Below are 17,234 nucleotides of genomic sequence, written 5' to 3' on the forward strand. Positions count from 1 at the left end.
CCTAGGCTATGAAAGGCGGTCATTTCCCGCTTCCATGAGTCACAATAGGCAATTCTCGCGCCCTTGGTATGGAAACTTCCTTTCTTGTGCGTTTTTTCCTATGTTGTACTGCCACTAATTTAGTAACAACATTATGCCCATAATTTGCATTTAAATGATTGCTTCAATTATTACTTTGTCCTCTACTTCAGTGCGCTTTGAATTGTTTCCATTCTTGTCCCCTCGAGCTGCTTGACTTGTCTGCTTCACTGTCGATTGCACATTAGTTACTTTCCTTGAATTCAAATTCCGTTTTTTGACAATAGCGAGCCATTCCCCGTGTGCATCATCATCATGGCACTTAATTTCAATAATTGGCTTGTCTGTAACGGTGGCATCCTTCATGGCAAGGTCCACTGCTGGAGTAACGAAAGCTTTCTCCCTCCTCGTCGATGCCCAAGTCGTCACCTCAACACTAGCCATGGTCTCCTGAACTTGTTGAACCGGTGGTTGCCTCAGAAGTGCCTCATAGTTCTGTGCTAGATGCCCATAGCAGCAACAAGACGCACACAACAGGTGGAGGGCTTCATATTCTACATTGTACCAAACGCTACGGAGGATTGACTTATTAAGATCAATCTCAACACATATTCGAGTGTACTTCACACATTGCATGGAAGTCGTGTTCATATCAACCCGGATTGGCGTCCTAATTGGTTTCGTTCAACCAGTACATGATCTCTTATGAAGTGGTATCTTATGTCAATGTGTTTGTTTCTTGAGTGGGTTACTAGATTTTTATTCAAGTTGATAACACTAGTGTTATCACATCTAATCGGAATACATCCTAAGTTTAATTCATAATCACATAGTTGTTTTTTAATACATAACACTTGTGCACAACAACTTCCGACGACTATATATTCATCCTCAATTGTGCTTAAGGCAACACAAGCTTATTTTTTACATGACAAAGATATTAATTAATTTAGTAGTACTCTTTCTTTCAGTTTTACATCCAGCAAAATCAGAATCCAAATAGCCAATTAAATTGCAAAACTTCCTTTAGGATACCACAAGCCAACATTTATGCTCTGTTTAGATGTAGAGGTGAAAATGAGAGGAAGGATTATAAGTGGAAAGAATATATATACATATATATATATATATATATATGGAAAGAAAACAAGTGGCAAATGAGGTGATTTTGAAGTTGTTTGGATTAAAAGAAAAAGAAAGGAGAATGAATGGAAAAGTGAAAGTTATGTTTAGACAATTACTTTAGTACCCTTTTATATAAATATTTTAAAAAACTGGATATCTCACTTTTTAAAATACATTTCTAAATGAATTTATTTTTAAAATAATTTTGTAGGGTTGAATATTATAATTTTAATAGAAGATTATAAATATAAACAGTAAAAAATTTCAGGCACGTAACCAATTTTGTTGTGATCTGTATTAATTTCTTTTGTCTTTTTCCGTTTGTATAAAAAAAATCATTATTTCTTGCATTGCCACATAGCCCCACTTAGTTGGGTTGAATGGTAATATTGGGTGCAGTGCTAGCCCATTCCAGTTTTCCTCGCACATTTGTGCGGAAAACTTTTTTGAGGGTCTCACATGTCAGTTTTCCATTTTCACTTCTTTTCCTTGCACATCCAAACATTGTGGAATAGTGTTTTCCCCTCATAATACACCCTTCCTTTCCTTTTCCATCCATTTTCATGCTATACAAAAAAGCCATTATTGTACCTTTTAAATATTTGATGATTCGTTTAATGTTATTCTTTACTCTTTAGAACATGATTGATATCTTACACACAAACGCACACACTAAACATAAATCAGGTCTCCTAGTTGTAGGATAAAGTAAATAACCAATCATACCTCGATATTTTGTTACATCAATGGGTTTTCCAGATTCATCTTGATCTACATAAGTGTTTGATCCTAATGGTGTGGCTATTGCCTTGCAAACGTACGTCCATATCAAACCTCTTTACGAGCTCTTTACAATATTTTGATTTATCGATAAAGATATCATTTTTTGTTTTCTTGATTTGGAATCCAAGGAAGAAATTCTGTTTTTCTATCATTGACATTCCGAACTCTTCTTACACCATACTTGTAAAGTTGATCAGAGTAGCACAAGAAGGGGGTTTGAATTGTGCTCATAAAAAATACTTGGTTTTCCAAACGATAGAAAGATTAATCATCTTCGTTGGTATCGTTTGGTGTAGCAGAAGTGTAAGAGTAGAGGACTAGACGATGCACATAGACATTTTTATCCTAGACGATGCACATAGACATTTTCACTAAGCTCAAGTATCAAGGACTTCTCCATACAAGCATTAGACAGTACTTCTCCCAGCAAGTATCATTGTACATGCCTCTTCAGGCATAACAAGTATTCTTTTACCTCTACCTCTCAAGGCATAACGAGTATTGTTTTACCTCTGCCTCTCCAGGCATAAATAGCACTCTTTTACCTCTGCCTCTCAAGGCATAACGATTATTGTTTCAGCACTGCCTCTATAGGCATTGAGTATAAGTGAAAGCCTCTTCAGGCTAAGTATTGTTTCAGCACGTACTTCCTCTCCAAGCATTGGGTATTGATCTATCCCTGCATCTCCAGGCAGACCAAGTATTCTTTGTCCCTGCCTCTCTAGGCAGACCAAGTATTCTTTGTCCCTTCCTGTCCAGGTAGACGAGTATTCTTTGGCCACTGTCTCTCCATGCATTGTTGAGTATTCTTTTGCCACTGCCTCTCCAGGCACTAAGTATTAGAAGAGACTCCTCCCACTAAGTATTAGAAGGACTTTGTTAAGTTCAAACGCCTTCATCATCTATCTTGTTTTGAATGATAACAATTTTCAAGAGTCCTCCAAGGGTCTATTGATGATATCTAAAGAATCTTTGTTGTTTACTAGCTTAATGGTCAAATTGGTCCCTGTGTTTGTAGTGAATTTTGATTTTAGTCCCTCCCCGGAAAAAACTAGCTGATATATCCCTGCTTTTGCAAGTTGGCTTTTGCAAGTCCAAACACCACACTTTTAGAAATCTGAATTGTGATTCAATCAGAATATCTTAACCCAGTTCAGCATTTACAGACGCGCTATCAAGAACATATTCTTATTGTCTGAAGAGAAGTCTAGAGGCTTGAGCTCAGAAGAAGACATCATCATCAGCCTCTGCAACAAGGAAAAACGCACTTAGGAGACAGATCTTTTAGTTTCTTTCTTGTTGTAAAAGAACATAATGTAATTCTATAATACTTTAGAGTTCTTAGTGCTTCATTTCACTACTATCCCTCTTATTTAGAAGAGATTGTAAAGATGGTCTTGAAAAAGATCATTTAGAAGAAGTCATTTAGACATGTAGGGAGGAGTCCCGTCTAATACTTGTGAGGATGAGTCCTGATGACCCGAGGTTTATTCTATCTTTGTCGAGTCCTTCTTGTTTCTTTCTTTTTCCTTTTTGAGTCTTTTATTGAGTTTTAAGTCAAGTTAAGCCCTTTTTAGTTCATATTTGCATCTGCATTAGTTTAGGTGTTTTTAATTTATTTAGTTGATCTTTTTATTAGTTTTTAATAGTTTTGGTTAGAGAGTAATTCCTATGGTCAGGTTTGAGCTGGAATCTTATGAATTCATGAGTGTTAATTGCATATTGGAAGTTTTATTTGATGAATTGAATGGATGGTTGCTGAATTATTGTGACTAAATGAGTGTTTCCATGAGTTACATTGGTGGAATGATGGTTTGTTGAGATTCTTTGAAGGTTTCAGGTTTTTTGATGGCTAATGATGTTGATTGAAGACCAAGTAATGAGCCATGATGATAGCTGAAGAAGGAGTTACAAAATTCGGAGAAGAATCTGATGAGCCACGCATGTGCCAATTATGCCACGCACATGCGTGGCTGTTCTGTGAAAGAAAGGGGAGAATCGCTGAAGGCCACGCATGTGCGCCCCCTTGGCCACGCACATGCGTGGGGGGGGGGGGCTGACCTGGAGGCTGGTTTTTTACAGATTGTCCACGCATGTGCGTGGAGGAGGCCACGCACATGCGTGGCGGACCGCTGAGAAGTCTATAAATTAGGTTTTTTGTCATTTCATTTGGTATCTTGGTACTTTTCTGAACAAAACTTAAGTTCTAGTTTCTTGGAGCTTGTGGGAGGCTTCTTGGCACTCTTGTTTCAGGTTTTTGTTCTTGTAATTTGCATTATAAATTCTCTAGCCATGCTTGGCTAATTTCTCTTTGTACTTTGGGTGAAGTGAACCTTAGTTCTGGTTATGGTTTGAACTTCTGAGTTTCTTATATGAATAAAGTTTCTTTTCCATGTATCTTTTCCCTGAATCAATATTCTCTTGAGTGCACACAAGTGTTTTGCTTTCTTCTTGCACAACGGTAGTTGGTGAGGATTAAGGGACTTGGGATTAGATTGATTTGTTTGCTATCACTTAGGTATAAGGGTAGAAACTTATTGTGTTGGCCTGAACTTATAAACTTCATTCTTCAATTGAATTGACTAGGCACTAAGGCATTAGGTTTGGCAAATGAAATTGAATGATTTACTTGATTAAGGTATTAACAAGTAGAGGTAGAGGCTATTACATCATGGATAAGGATTCTAAACTTCATATAAGAACTTGATTTGAGAAACATAATTGGACTAAGTGGAGCTTTACCCAGGGTACTTCTTTTCTGAATTATAATCCTAGTTTTTACTCACAAGTGTTTTCACACAACCAAACTTCAAACATATATTGCTTTTTTCCTTTTACAATTATGAACACTAAAGTCCTTGAACAATTTGATAAACAACTATCTCTGTGGTTCGATATCTTTATATTACTTCGGGCAATCAGTGCACTTGCGGAATTGATATCAAGTCCTTAGAATACTTGTGGCCTGGAGATGCGTTAAAAATACTAGAGAGGCAGTGACCAAAGAATACTCAACTGCCTGGAGAGGCAGGGACAAAGAATACTTGTTTAGCCTGGAGAGGTAAAGACAAAGAATACTCAATGCCTGGAGAGAGAGTTTTGAACCAATACTTAGCCTGGAGGGGCTTTAAGAGTACTCAATACCTGGAGAAACATGTCTGAAATAATACTTGCCTGGAGAGGCTATAATACTCAATAACAAGAGAGGCAGCTGCTAAAGAATACTCTTGCCTTAGGAGGTAAACTCAAGAATACATGTATGGAGGAGTCATTGGAACTCACCCTTAGTGAAATCCCGGTTAACGCCGAGGACTGGATGTAACCCTATCGTTTGGGAGTGTCATTGTCTCTTTCATTTACTATCATCGTCTATCATCAACTATCGTTTGGATCTTAAAGTTTTTGAAGGGAACAATTCAAACCCCCCTTTCTTATGCATTTCTAGGATCAAAAGACTCCTCCTTACAAGTATTATACATGACTTCTACCAAAACAAACTATCTCAAGATTGCTTTCTACTGCTCTAAATCTCTTCTTCTAAGAGAGATAGTAAATCAATTAAGCTTAGGAACTATAAAGTATTGTTCGTCAAATTTGACTCTTAAGCATATACTTTATGTCAAAATTACATGAGAGAGATACAAAGGATTTGATTCTTAAAACTAACTACTCTCTATGTTGAAGCAAATGATATTGACGATCATCCCTTGAGGTTAAGCTCTGAGGCTTCTTTTCACGCTTAAGTGATTTGAGCATAAAGCTTAATCTATGTGAGCATAAGCGCTACCTCTTCAAGTCTTCACTTTTCCCCTTTATACTCCAAATCTTCTATGAGTTAGATTATAGCTGTTGGAGCTTGTTCTTCATGAAGATTCTAGCCGTTTGATTTAACAGTACAAAATGTACTTGCATTTGAGCGTGGTGTTGTTTGATTGAGACTTTATGCCGTAAAGATGTAATATGTCATGTAGCAGGTAGCATAGGTCTGAGTTTCTATCCGTTGATGTAGAGACATAGAAATATGATAGTGACACAATGTTGCTTTTCTCTTTATCATAACATTGTGTCAGATATTTGATTTTCCACTTGAAACTTCTGCACAAAGCTTTCTTGGCTTTATCTTCAACGGGAAGTTTGTTTGATTTGACTTTGTAGCTTGTGTTAAGTGAGAGCTTACTTCTTCTTCAAATGATCTTTTGCTTCGGTAGTCTTCATTATGCTTCAGACGATCTTTTTTCATCGTTCTTTAATTCTTCAGACGATGAGACTTGCTTCAGCTGATTTCTCTCAGATGATTTACTTATGAAGCTTGTTCTTCTTTCTTTCTGAAGTTGCAGACTTCATATCATCATAGACAATATTATTCTTTGAAGTTCTGCTTCCATCGTTCAGTAGGCTTTAGACGATGCTTCTTGCGTTGGCCATTCTTCTTATAGAAGATTTATCAATTCAGCTTGTGCTTCATTCTTTTCTTCAGTTTGATCATTGAAATAGGAAGCACTTTTGACCAACTCTTCTACTTCTTCTTCAGAAATGGATTGTCTTGTGTATCCTAAATCAGATTTATGCTTGAACGCGTAGACAATAAGCTTTGTTCCATTTCTTCATTCCTTGGCATGAGAGAGAAAGAGGAAACTCTTGATGTTGATATGGTTGTACTTGTTTCCTTGGTTAGTGTGCTTTGAAGAGTATCACGTGATTTCTTAGCACTTGATTTTCTCCTCAAGAATGTCAGAGATTTTTCCATTTGAAATATGGTGCTCTTTTCTCTGAACATTGCTTTCTTTGACCAGCCTTGAGTAGACGATGTAGTAGAGGTTGAGTGCAGTCTTCTCAGACGATCCAATAGCTTGGACTATTCTTGGATAGTTTTTCCTTGAAGCTTTCTTCTTTCATGGTTGCTTTTGAAGCTTTGATTGCTCTTGTAGAAATGTGCTTGATGCTTGAGCTTTTCCTTGTGAAGATGATCGAGATGATTTGACTTTTCTTGCGTCTTGTTCTTCTTCGTCTTGAGTGTACTAGCAGATTTGACATTTCCTTTCTAGTTTTGTTGCATTGTAGTTCTGATCATCCTTAGCTCATCCAAGATGTGCGTTGAAAGGGTAGCAGATAAATCCATATGTTGTTGGTTTTCACTATAACTTCTTGTCCTTGATGGACCCAATAAATCCATATGAATTAGTTGGAGGGGTCTTGTAGTTGTAACAATATTTTTTTGTTTGAAGGATACTTTAGTTTGTTTACCCTTTTGACATGCATCACACAAAAATTACTATGTTTTCTTCTTAGGTACATAGTATGCATTCTTATTATATGTCTTTCTAGGTTGAATATTGTTATATGTACTACTTGATTTCACAAAAAATGTCTTCTTTACTCCACTAGATTTACCATGGTTAGAAAACCCTTGTCCGCTTCTATCATTAGCATATCTTTGATTACTTCATAAACTATCAAATCATTCTTACCTTTTTTTATAGTTTCATATTACTTGATTTAATTCCATAATCTTAGATTCAAGGAGATGCACATTTATCACATGTTAAGCAATCATTTTAAGTATCTACTCAACATTTAATTTTATCTAACTCATCTTGCATTCTTTTAGATTTACTTTCTAGAGATGATATTGTCAAAACGTTTTCTGGCTTGATGCCTTTCTCATCTTATTCCACACTAATATATAATACAGCAGATTTACAATTGTTAATGACATATAATTGTACTTCCTAATTTGTGCAATCTAAAATAGGAATATAAATATCCTACAGTAAACCTATTGATTCTATTCTAAATAATACAATGTATAATAGGAAACACAACTAATAGCAGATTATATCTGCCTTAACATCCCCCCTCAAATTGATGCGGTTGGTTAAGAAGCATCAATTTGCTAAGCAGAAACTGATGACGAGGTCGAGGAACAGCTTTCGTGAAGATATCAGCAAGCTGGAGCTGGGAGGTGACATGAGGAAGAGAGATAACACGATCATCAAAAGCCTCACGAATAGAATGACAGTCCACCTCAATATGCTTAGTACGCTCATGAAAAACTGGATTGGCAGCAATTTGAATAGCACTAGTGTTATCAGCATAAAGAGGGGTTGCATCATGCTGAGGGAAGCCAAGTTCAGCCAACAAGCCACGAAGCCAAATGATCTCTGAACAAGCAGCAGACATAGCACGATATTCAGACTCTGTGGATGACTTGGAAACTCGTACTTGCTTTTTACTCTTCCAAGAAATCAGGGCAGGACCAAGAAACATACACCAACCGGAGACAGATCGCCGAGAGTCAGGACAACCAGCCCAATCTGCATCACTATATGCAAGCAGTTGGAGCGATGTACGAGCAGGAAAGAACAAACCCCGACATGAGGTTCCCCGCAAGTAACGAATTATGCGACGGACGGCAGCCATATGATGATGACGAGGAGCATGCATGAACTGACTAACTTGTTGTACTGCAAAGGAAATGTCAGGACGTGTAATGGTCAAGTAATTAAGACTTCCCACTAACTGACGATATACCAAAGGATCAGGCATAAGATCACCATCATCACGATGATATTTGACATTAACTTCCAAAGGAGTATCCACAGGAATTGCAGACTGAAGTCCAACCATAGAAATTAAATCCTCGGTATACTTATGCTGATGAAGAAAGATGCCTTGGGGATTTGAATGAACCTCAAGACCCAAGAAGTAGTGAAGACAGCCAAGATCTTTCATATGAAAAGAGGTTTGAAGTTGCTGTTTAAGCTGATGGATAGATGCCTGATCAGAGCCTGTGATAACTATGTCATCAACATAAATGAGGAGAAGAACAATGCCAGCGGTCGTTTGATGAATAAATAAAGAGGAGTCATAATGACTCTGTCTGAAGGAGAAACCAAGAAGAGTAGACCGAAATTTCTCAAACCATGCTCGGGGAGCTTGTTTGAGACCATAGAGAGAACGCTTGAGTTTGCACACACCTGTGGAGGAAAAAAACAGACCTTGAGGAGGGGTCATATAGATGTCCTCGGCCAAGTCACCATGAAGAAAAGCATTTTTCACATCCATTTGATGGAGTGACCATGCTTTGGAGGCAGCAATGGAAAGGATGATGCGAACAGTAGTCATCTTGGCCACAGGTGCAAATGTCTCATCATAGTCGACCCCATACTCTTGTTTATTTCCCAAAGCCACCAACCGAGCTTTGTAACGGTTGAGGGAACCATCAGAGTTTAGCTTCACAGAGTATACCCATTTGCAACCAATGGGTTTAGCACCCAGCGGACAAGGAACAATGTCCCAAGTGAAATTCTCCTGAAGTGCCTGGAGCTCCTCTTGCATGGCTTTCACCCAACGCATGTCCTTAGTAGCCTGTGAATAACATGTAGGAATAGATGTGCAAGATAAAGTAGCAGTAAGAGAAGTAGGCCCCCATCCATACCTATCGGGTGCACGATGCATACGAGAGGATCTACGTATGACAACCGACGTTGATGGATCATTATCAGGAGGTTCATCATCAGGAGGTGATGGATCAACATCGGGAGGTGGATCAGCATCGGAAAGTGGTGGATCAGCATCAGGGGGTGGCTGAGCAGTCGGGCGTCTAACATATACCTGTCCAGGTTTAAAACGTACTATAGAGAGAGGAACATGATCAAAGCTAGGAAGATGGACAAACCTGTTAGAACCAGAAGGAAAACAAGGGAAAAAATATTGATGATCAAAGAAAACCACATTCCGAGAAGTCCGAATGCGATTAGCAGAAAGATCATAACATAGGAACCCTTTTTGAGTGTTACTATATCCCATAAAAGCACATTGTACAGATTGTGCGCCAAGCTTGTGTCGTTCAGTTGGTGGTAAGTGAACAAAACATACACACCCAAAAGGATGAAGGACATCATAACTAGGATGAACATTAAAGAGACGAAAGAAAGGGGAATCAAGATCTAAAACCTGAGATGGAAGACGATTGATCAAATAGACCGCAGTAGACAAAGCTTCAACCCAAAATTGAGGTGGAACAGAGGCCTCAACAAGTAATGTTCTAGTAACATCAAGCAAGTGACGATTCTTCCTCTCGGCAACGCCATTTTGTTGAGGCGTATAAGGACATGAACGTTGAGAAATGATGCCTTTCTGCTGCAAGTACTCTTGAAAGGCATGAGACATATACTCACCGCCAGAGTCAGTGCGTAAGACCTTAATACTTGCCTGGAATTGATTCTCAACATAGGTCAAAAACTTTTTAAAGTTAGAGAAAACCTCAGCTTTAGAGCGAAGAAAATATACCCAAGTGAAGCGACTATAGTCATCAATAAAAGTCACAAAGTATTTATATTTAGCATGAGATAAAACAGGAGACACACCCCAAACATCACTATGAATGATATCAAAACACTTAGCAGCACGGTGACCATGAGATGGAAAAGGTAAAGATTTGCTTTTAGCCAATTTGCATGTAGAACAAGAAAAATCAGAAATAACAGTTTTAGTGCCCAACAAACCATGTTTTAACAAATGAGACAAAACTGTGGAATTCGGATGACCTAACTTTCTATGCCAATCCTCACACTTATTAGGAATAGCATTACAAGCGAAAGACGAAATACTAGGAAAACAAAACTGGAGTGGAAACAATCTGCCCACTTTAGGCCCCCTCGCTATCACCTTCCCCGATGCTTGATCCTGCACAGAACATCCAACACGAGAAAAATTAACATTACAATTATCATCCACTAATTGACCAACTGAAATTAAGTTGGAAGTAAGTCCAGGGGACACAAACACATCTCGAAATGAGGAATTAATATCGCCAACAGTGGAAATAGGAAGCATATTACCATCTGCAATCTGAATGTGTTGTGTGCCATTGTAAGGGTGAACATTGTGCAAATGTTCAGAGGAACTAGTCATGTGATTGGAAGCACCAGAATCAACAAACCAAGGTTGAGAGATGGTATTGGACTTACCCCGAATGCCCAAGGCAGAAAGAGCAGATAGTACCATTTGTTGCACACTCTCCGGAGTCAAGGAACCATTTGCAGGAGCTACCTGAGGATTGTCCACGCCTGCAGAAGTGGTAGCAGCATGTAAAGCCTGGACCGGTTTCCGCGGTGGTCGGATAGGACATGCAGAGATGATGTGACCACGTTGCTTACAATAGTTGCAAAATTTAGTGGTGCAATTTCGAGCAATATGGCTGAACTGCTTGCAGGTGTAGCATTGAACTTGTTTCTGATCTCTACCTGTCCCTTTTTGTTGAGCATAATAGGCAACCGCTTCAGTAGTAAAGTGGCGATCGCGTGACATTTCTCCATTAGTCAAGAGACGCTGCTCCTCTCGAAGCAGTTCCCCAAGATAAATATCCAAAGAAGGGGTTGGAGACCGATTCAGTAGAGCGGCACGCGCAGCTTCAAATTCAGGTCGGAGCTTCATGAGAAATTGATCCCTCTTACCAACTTCATAGACCGCTTGCACAGCAGCAAGAGAATCTTTGGAAACATCAGCATGCAAAATAGCAGAGTGGTCATCCCACAAGTTAAGAAATCCAGAATAATAGTCTTGAATGGAGAGATTCCCCTGACAATAGTTGGCGATGTTCAGCTCCAATTGAAAACGCTTTGCAGCATTATTCTGATTGTAAACACGTTTCAGGTAATCCCACATCTCCTTTGCAGTTGAGAAGGAACGCAAATTGTTAATCATTTGAGGGTCAATTGAACCTAAGATCCAAGAAGCAACTTGGGCATCCTTTGTCTCCCATGCCTCCTTTGCTGCACTAGCCTCTGGAGCCAAAGTAGTCCCATCCACATGACCCCACAACCCTTTCCCATTCACAAACAACTTGAGTTGAAACTCCCAAGCAGCATAGTTCTTTCCATTGAAACGAACAGTGATGTTGTTTGTGTTGTTGTTGTTGTTTTCAGTTGTCATTGCAAGCAACAGAAAGAAAACAAGAGGGACAAACCAGAATTTCAAAACAGCACCGACGGCGCAGAAATAGAGCAACGAACCAGGTAGAACAACAGCACCCAAAACAGGGCAGGGAACAAGAAACAGGGTAGCGAACGGCACGGCACGCACGATCCAGAAACAGAGCACAGAACCAGATAGAAAAAACAGCACCGAAAACAGGGCAACGAACAAGAAATAGAGTAGCGGAGGGCACGGCACGAACCAGATGTGCAACAGTAGAATAAGAGGCACGGAACAACGGCAAGACGGCACGAGCAGGTTGTGCAAACACAAAAACAGAAGTTGCGCAACGACGGCAAGCACAAACAGGATGTGCGACCTAGGACGAACCAGAAAAAAAACAGAGGGCAAGAAAACTGATTGAGGTATCACGTCAATGGGCTCTTGATACCATGTCAAAACGTTTTCTGGCTTGATGCCTTTCTCATCTTATTCCACACTAATATATAATACAGCAGATTTACAATTGTTAATGATATATAATTGTACTTCCTAATTTGTGCAATCTAAAATAGGAATATAAATATCCTACAGTAAACCTATTGATTCTATTCTAAATAATACAATGTATAATAGGAAACACAACTAATAGCAGATTATATCTGCCTTAACAGATATAGTCTTATTTTGGTTAACACATAACTTAAAAAGCTTTAGCACTTTGTAATTCTTCATAAGATGGTTTATCATTTGAATCACATACCTCATCATTTTCTCCATCAGAGTGATGTGATGTCATTAATGAGATGTGTGTTTGTTCTTCATTTTTAGAATGTGAAGATGAACTAGCCTCATTGTCCTCCCATGTAATATAGGCTCACTTTGGATTTTTGTCTTTCTTGCCTTTGAATCCACTCTTCTTTGGGAGAAAAGGACAATTCACTTTTATATGACTTGTTTTTCCACATTCAAAGCAAGTGAAGTTTTGAGTTGATGTTGATGTTTCATTCTTCTTCACAAACTTCTTGACTTTACCTGATTTCTTCTCAAGAACTTGCCAAACTCTTTTACTAGAAGAGTCATGTTTTCATTGTCATCTTCTTCTGAATCCTCATCATATGGACCCTTACTTGATTCATTCTTAGCCTTCAAGGAGATGGCTCGTTGTTTCTTTTCTAGCTCTTCTTGTTGCTCTAAAAAACCAACTTCTAGTTTTCTTGCAACTTTCCAAAAAGTGCAGCCAAGGACATCTTTGATAGACTCTTCTTTTCTGAAATGGCATTCACCTTTGGTTGACAAGTCCTTGTCAAAGGCCTGAGTACTTTCAAGTTCAAATCACTATTAGTAAATTCTTTTCAAAGAGATATTAACTGATTAATCAAGTGAGTGAACATCTTTTGTAAGTCCAGAATTTTCTTTCCCGGTAACATTCTAAACATTTTATACTCTTGGAAAATGGTGTTTAATCTAGACCTCTTAACTTCTTCGGTTCCCTCATGGGTTATTTCTAAGGTATCCCACATTTCTTTGACTAATTTGCGATTTGACACTCTAAAGAACTCATCCATACCTAGGGCTAAAGTTAGAATGTTTTTAGCCTTTAAATCATATTGAACTTTTATTTTGTCATCATCATTCCAAGAGTTCGTAGGCTTAGGTTGTTTAACACCATACATCAACACAAGGTATAGAAGGACTTTCTTCAACAGCATTCCAAATATTTAAGTCTTGAGATTCAATAAATATTTTCATTCTTATGTTCCAAAAATCATACTGTTCCCGGTGAAACTAGGTTAATGTTAGAACCTTCACTAAAAAATGGTTTAGAGAAGGCCATTTATGTGTTTTACAAGGATCTAGAAATAATTTACCTAACCAAACTTTGGTACCAATTTCGAACATTGAGATAGCAACCTAAGAAGGGAACGTGAATTAGGTTTGTAATTAAGTATCCAAATTAAAAACTTACAAACCAAAAATTAGAGTAACATGAGCATAAACCACAAATACAAAATGAAAAATAGAAATTGAAATGCTAAAAAGTTAAGAGTTAAGAGAAAAGAAGATCACTAACAGATGTATCCTGGTCCACCTTCACCAACTGAAGGCTACGTCCCCCTTTCTGATTCGGGGATTTTTCCATTATATAATTAATGTCCAGTACAAGTCTCACACCAAGACTCTCAAGAACATCTATTAACCTATAGAAGAACACCACTTCTTTCTTAGAAATCACTCACCAAAGCAGAAAATATCACCCAAGGCAAAAGAAAGCTCACTGTGAAAAGTTGTAAGAGAATGAGACTTTTGTTGCTCTAAGGAGGCCGATGACTCTTATATTCTCTTTTATTTTGTGTGATTGTTGTAGACTTTTATTTTTTTGATGTTGTTTCACTTTGTTTTGTTTGTCGTTCTAGCAATTTAGTTGCGGACTTTCTGACCAGAACGCCTCTACCTATGCTAATTTAGTTTGGGTGAGGAGGTTCCATTAGCCGCAACTGATTTGGTTTGGTTTCTAACGATGTATTGACTTCAATGCCTAGTTCTTCTTGATTGAATGAAGCTCATTTCAATAAAAAAAAATAAGAACTCATATCAATCCAATACATGTCGGTGGTAAAAAGTGATTGTTCAAACTTTAGATTGAGAGTTCAATTCTTAAGAACCAAATTTTTACCAGATACTTAGTCATACCATAATCAATTGACATTACGAAAGCAATTTAATTCTATGGAACACAATGAAGTTGAAATAAGCGAGCGGGGCATAACTGGAAATCTGAAAGAGAACCAAGCGTATTCTAGGAAATAAAAGATTATCTCCGTCAATATAAAACTGTATATCCTAACCCTAGAAGATTTTATTATCACTCTACTAGTTAGTTTCCTCTTTCGCTCAGTCTCTGTCTCTGCGGCTGAGGATTCTGAACAAGCAACCTTCGATCCTCCTCAGGTATCATCTACCATCCATAATTGTCTCTTCCGTTCTATCTACGTTTGTGTCTTCGTTGATTCAGTGTTGTGCTTAGTTTGTTTTAAATGTTCGAAAATGCTTTTTCAATCGGATTTGTGTTTGGAATTCTTGTGGATTTTGCAAACTGATCATTCTTGCTGTATTCAGAGATCTGGTGGTTCTGTGTTGAAATCAGCCAGCTTTGTTTGACATGTTAGAAGCTGGGGATGTTTTGATTGTTTACTGAGTCTGTTATGCTTAGGGAATTTTGTTCATGTGCATTGATTTGATCTGAAGGTTGTTCTTTTTGTTAGAGGAATTTTTCTGATATTTGTTGGTTGATAAATTGCTTGAATTTTACTCCATGCTGTTCTTCATTAGCTAAATGATGTTAAGTCTTCTTAAAATTTTCATGATATAAATATCAATATCATTTCTGGATCAAGTAGACGCGTTTTTCTTCAGTGCTCATGAATTCTTTTTTGTATCTAATTGGAAACATTATGGATGGGACTCTGATTGCTTTGTGGTTGCAGTTTTGATTTATCTTGTTAGATGAATTGCACTTGGCTTTACTGGTTTGAAAGCTTGTTATCAATTACTAATCTGCTAGTTAGATTCTGTCATGTTATTTTGTTTGGGTTTAGTTATTTTATAATTAACTTCATTTCTGAGTATTGAACCTCTTGTTAATTGCAGTTTGAGACGTCATGGGTAAGGAGAAGTTTCACATCAACATTGTTGTCATTGGACATGTCGACTCTGGGAAGTCAACTACCACTGGTCACTTGATCTACAAGCTTGGAGGTATTGACAAGCGTGTTATTGAGAGGTTTGAGAAGGAAGCTGCTGAGATGAACAAGAGGTCATTCAAGTATGCCTGGGTGCTTGACAAGCTCAAGGCGGAGCGTGAGAGAGGGATTACCATTGATATTGCTTTGTGGAAATTCGAAACCAACAAGTACTACTGCACAGTCATTGATGCACCTGGACATCGTGATTTCATCAAGAACATGATCACAGGAACATCCCAGGCCGACTGTGCCGTTCTTATTATTGATTCCACAACTGGTGGTTTTGAAGCTGGTATTTCCAAGGATGGACAGACTCGTGAGCACGCTCTCCTTGCATTCACTCTAGGAGTCAAACAGATGATCTGTTGCTGTAATAAGGTATTAACCAAAGTTTTCCTTTCCTAAATTGATTTGAACTGTATTTTATCATTTTTCAAGGCAAGTAGCTGATTTTGGCTTTTGGTTACAATCTTTGCCATAGATGGATGCCACTACCCCCAAGTATTCCAAGGCTAGGTATGATGAAATTGTGAAGGAAGTCTCTTCCTACTTGAAGAAGGTTGGTTACAACCCGGACAAGATTCCCTTTGTTCCCATCTCTGGTTTCGAGGGTGACAACATGATTGAGAGGTCCACCAACCTTGACTGGTACAAGGGTCCAACTCTTCTTGAGGCTCTTGACCAGATCAACGAGCCAAAGAGACCCACAGACAAGCCTCTAAGGCTTCCATTGCAGGATGTCTACAAGATTGGTGGTATTGGTACTGTGCCTGTTGGACGTGTTGAGACCGGTGTCTTGAAACCTGGTGTGTTGGTGACTTTTGGCCCCACTGGACTGACAACTGAAGTCAAGTCCGTGGAGATGCACCATGAGGCTTTGCAAGAGGCCCTTCCAGGTGACAATGTGGGATTCAATGTGAAGAATGTTGCAGTCAAGGATCTCAAGCGTGGTTTCGTCGCCTCCAACTCTAAGGATGACCCTGCCAAGGAAGCTGCTAACTTCACATCCCAAGTCATCATCATGAACCATCCCGGCCAGATTGGAAACGGATATGCACCGGTGCTCGACTGCCACACATCTCACATTGCTGTGAAGTTTTCTGAGATCCTGACCAAGATTGACAGACGATCTGGCAAGGAGATTGAGAAAGAGCCTAAATTTTTGAAGAATGGTGATGCAGGTTTTGTTAAGATGATTCCTACCAAGCCCATGGTGGTTGAAACTTTCTCTGAGTATCCTCCCCTTGGTCGTTTTGCTGTGAGGGACATGCGACAAACGGTGGCCGTGGGAGTCATCAAGAGTGTGGAGAAGAAGGACCCCTCTGGAGCCAAGGTAACCAAGGCTGCACTGAAGAAGAAGTGATTGCATTGTGGCATCATTTCTGTTTGTTTATGTGAATCATAATCATCATGTTTCCAGAAAACTGTTGTTTCTCTACTGTAGTTTTTCTGTTGAGAGTCCTAGGTTTTTGTTTTACCCTTATATTTTTCATTCCAGTTTGTTTATTACTGTTTTTTTTTTACTTTTAAGAAGAGTCTGAACTGATAATTTCAATTTTCAGAAGCAGCTATAGGCTTTTATCAGTTCCTTTGCTGCTGAGGGATGATTTAATTGCATTTAATTTATAAGAAAGTTTTGTCCAA

At 38.6% G+C, this 17,234-nt stretch overlaps 1 protein-coding gene across 1 annotated transcript; it reads left to right on the top strand.

The window, feature by feature from the left end:
- Positions 1-14,638: 14,638 nt before the first annotated feature.
- LOC130737758 (elongation factor 1-alpha-like) lies at positions 14,639-17,234 on the top strand. The gene is made up of 3 exons (XM_057589606.1): positions 14,639-14,796; positions 15,496-15,968; positions 16,072-17,234. The coding sequence occupies exons 2-3, from the start codon at positions 15,507-15,509 to the stop codon at positions 16,951-16,953; spliced, it is 1,344 nt and encodes a 447-aa protein (XP_057445589.1). The 5' UTR covers positions 14,639-14,796; positions 15,496-15,506; the 3' UTR covers positions 16,954-17,234.

Source organism: Lotus japonicus, chromosome 2 (genome assembly GCF_012489685.1).
Source record: "Lotus japonicus ecotype B-129 chromosome 2, LjGifu_v1.2".
NCBI lineage: Eukaryota > Viridiplantae > Streptophyta > Magnoliopsida > Fabales > Fabaceae > Lotus > Lotus japonicus.

Excerpts from the sequence above, each read along its gene's own strand:
- LOC130737758 (XM_057589606.1), top strand. The coding sequence starts at position 15,507 with ATGGGTAAGGAGAAGTTTCACATCAACATTGTTGTCATTGGACATGTC. Across the intron at positions 15,969-16,071 it reads TGATCTGTTGCTGTAATAAG|ATGGATGCCACTACCCCCAA; the intron begins GTATTAACCAAA and ends TCTTTGCCATAG.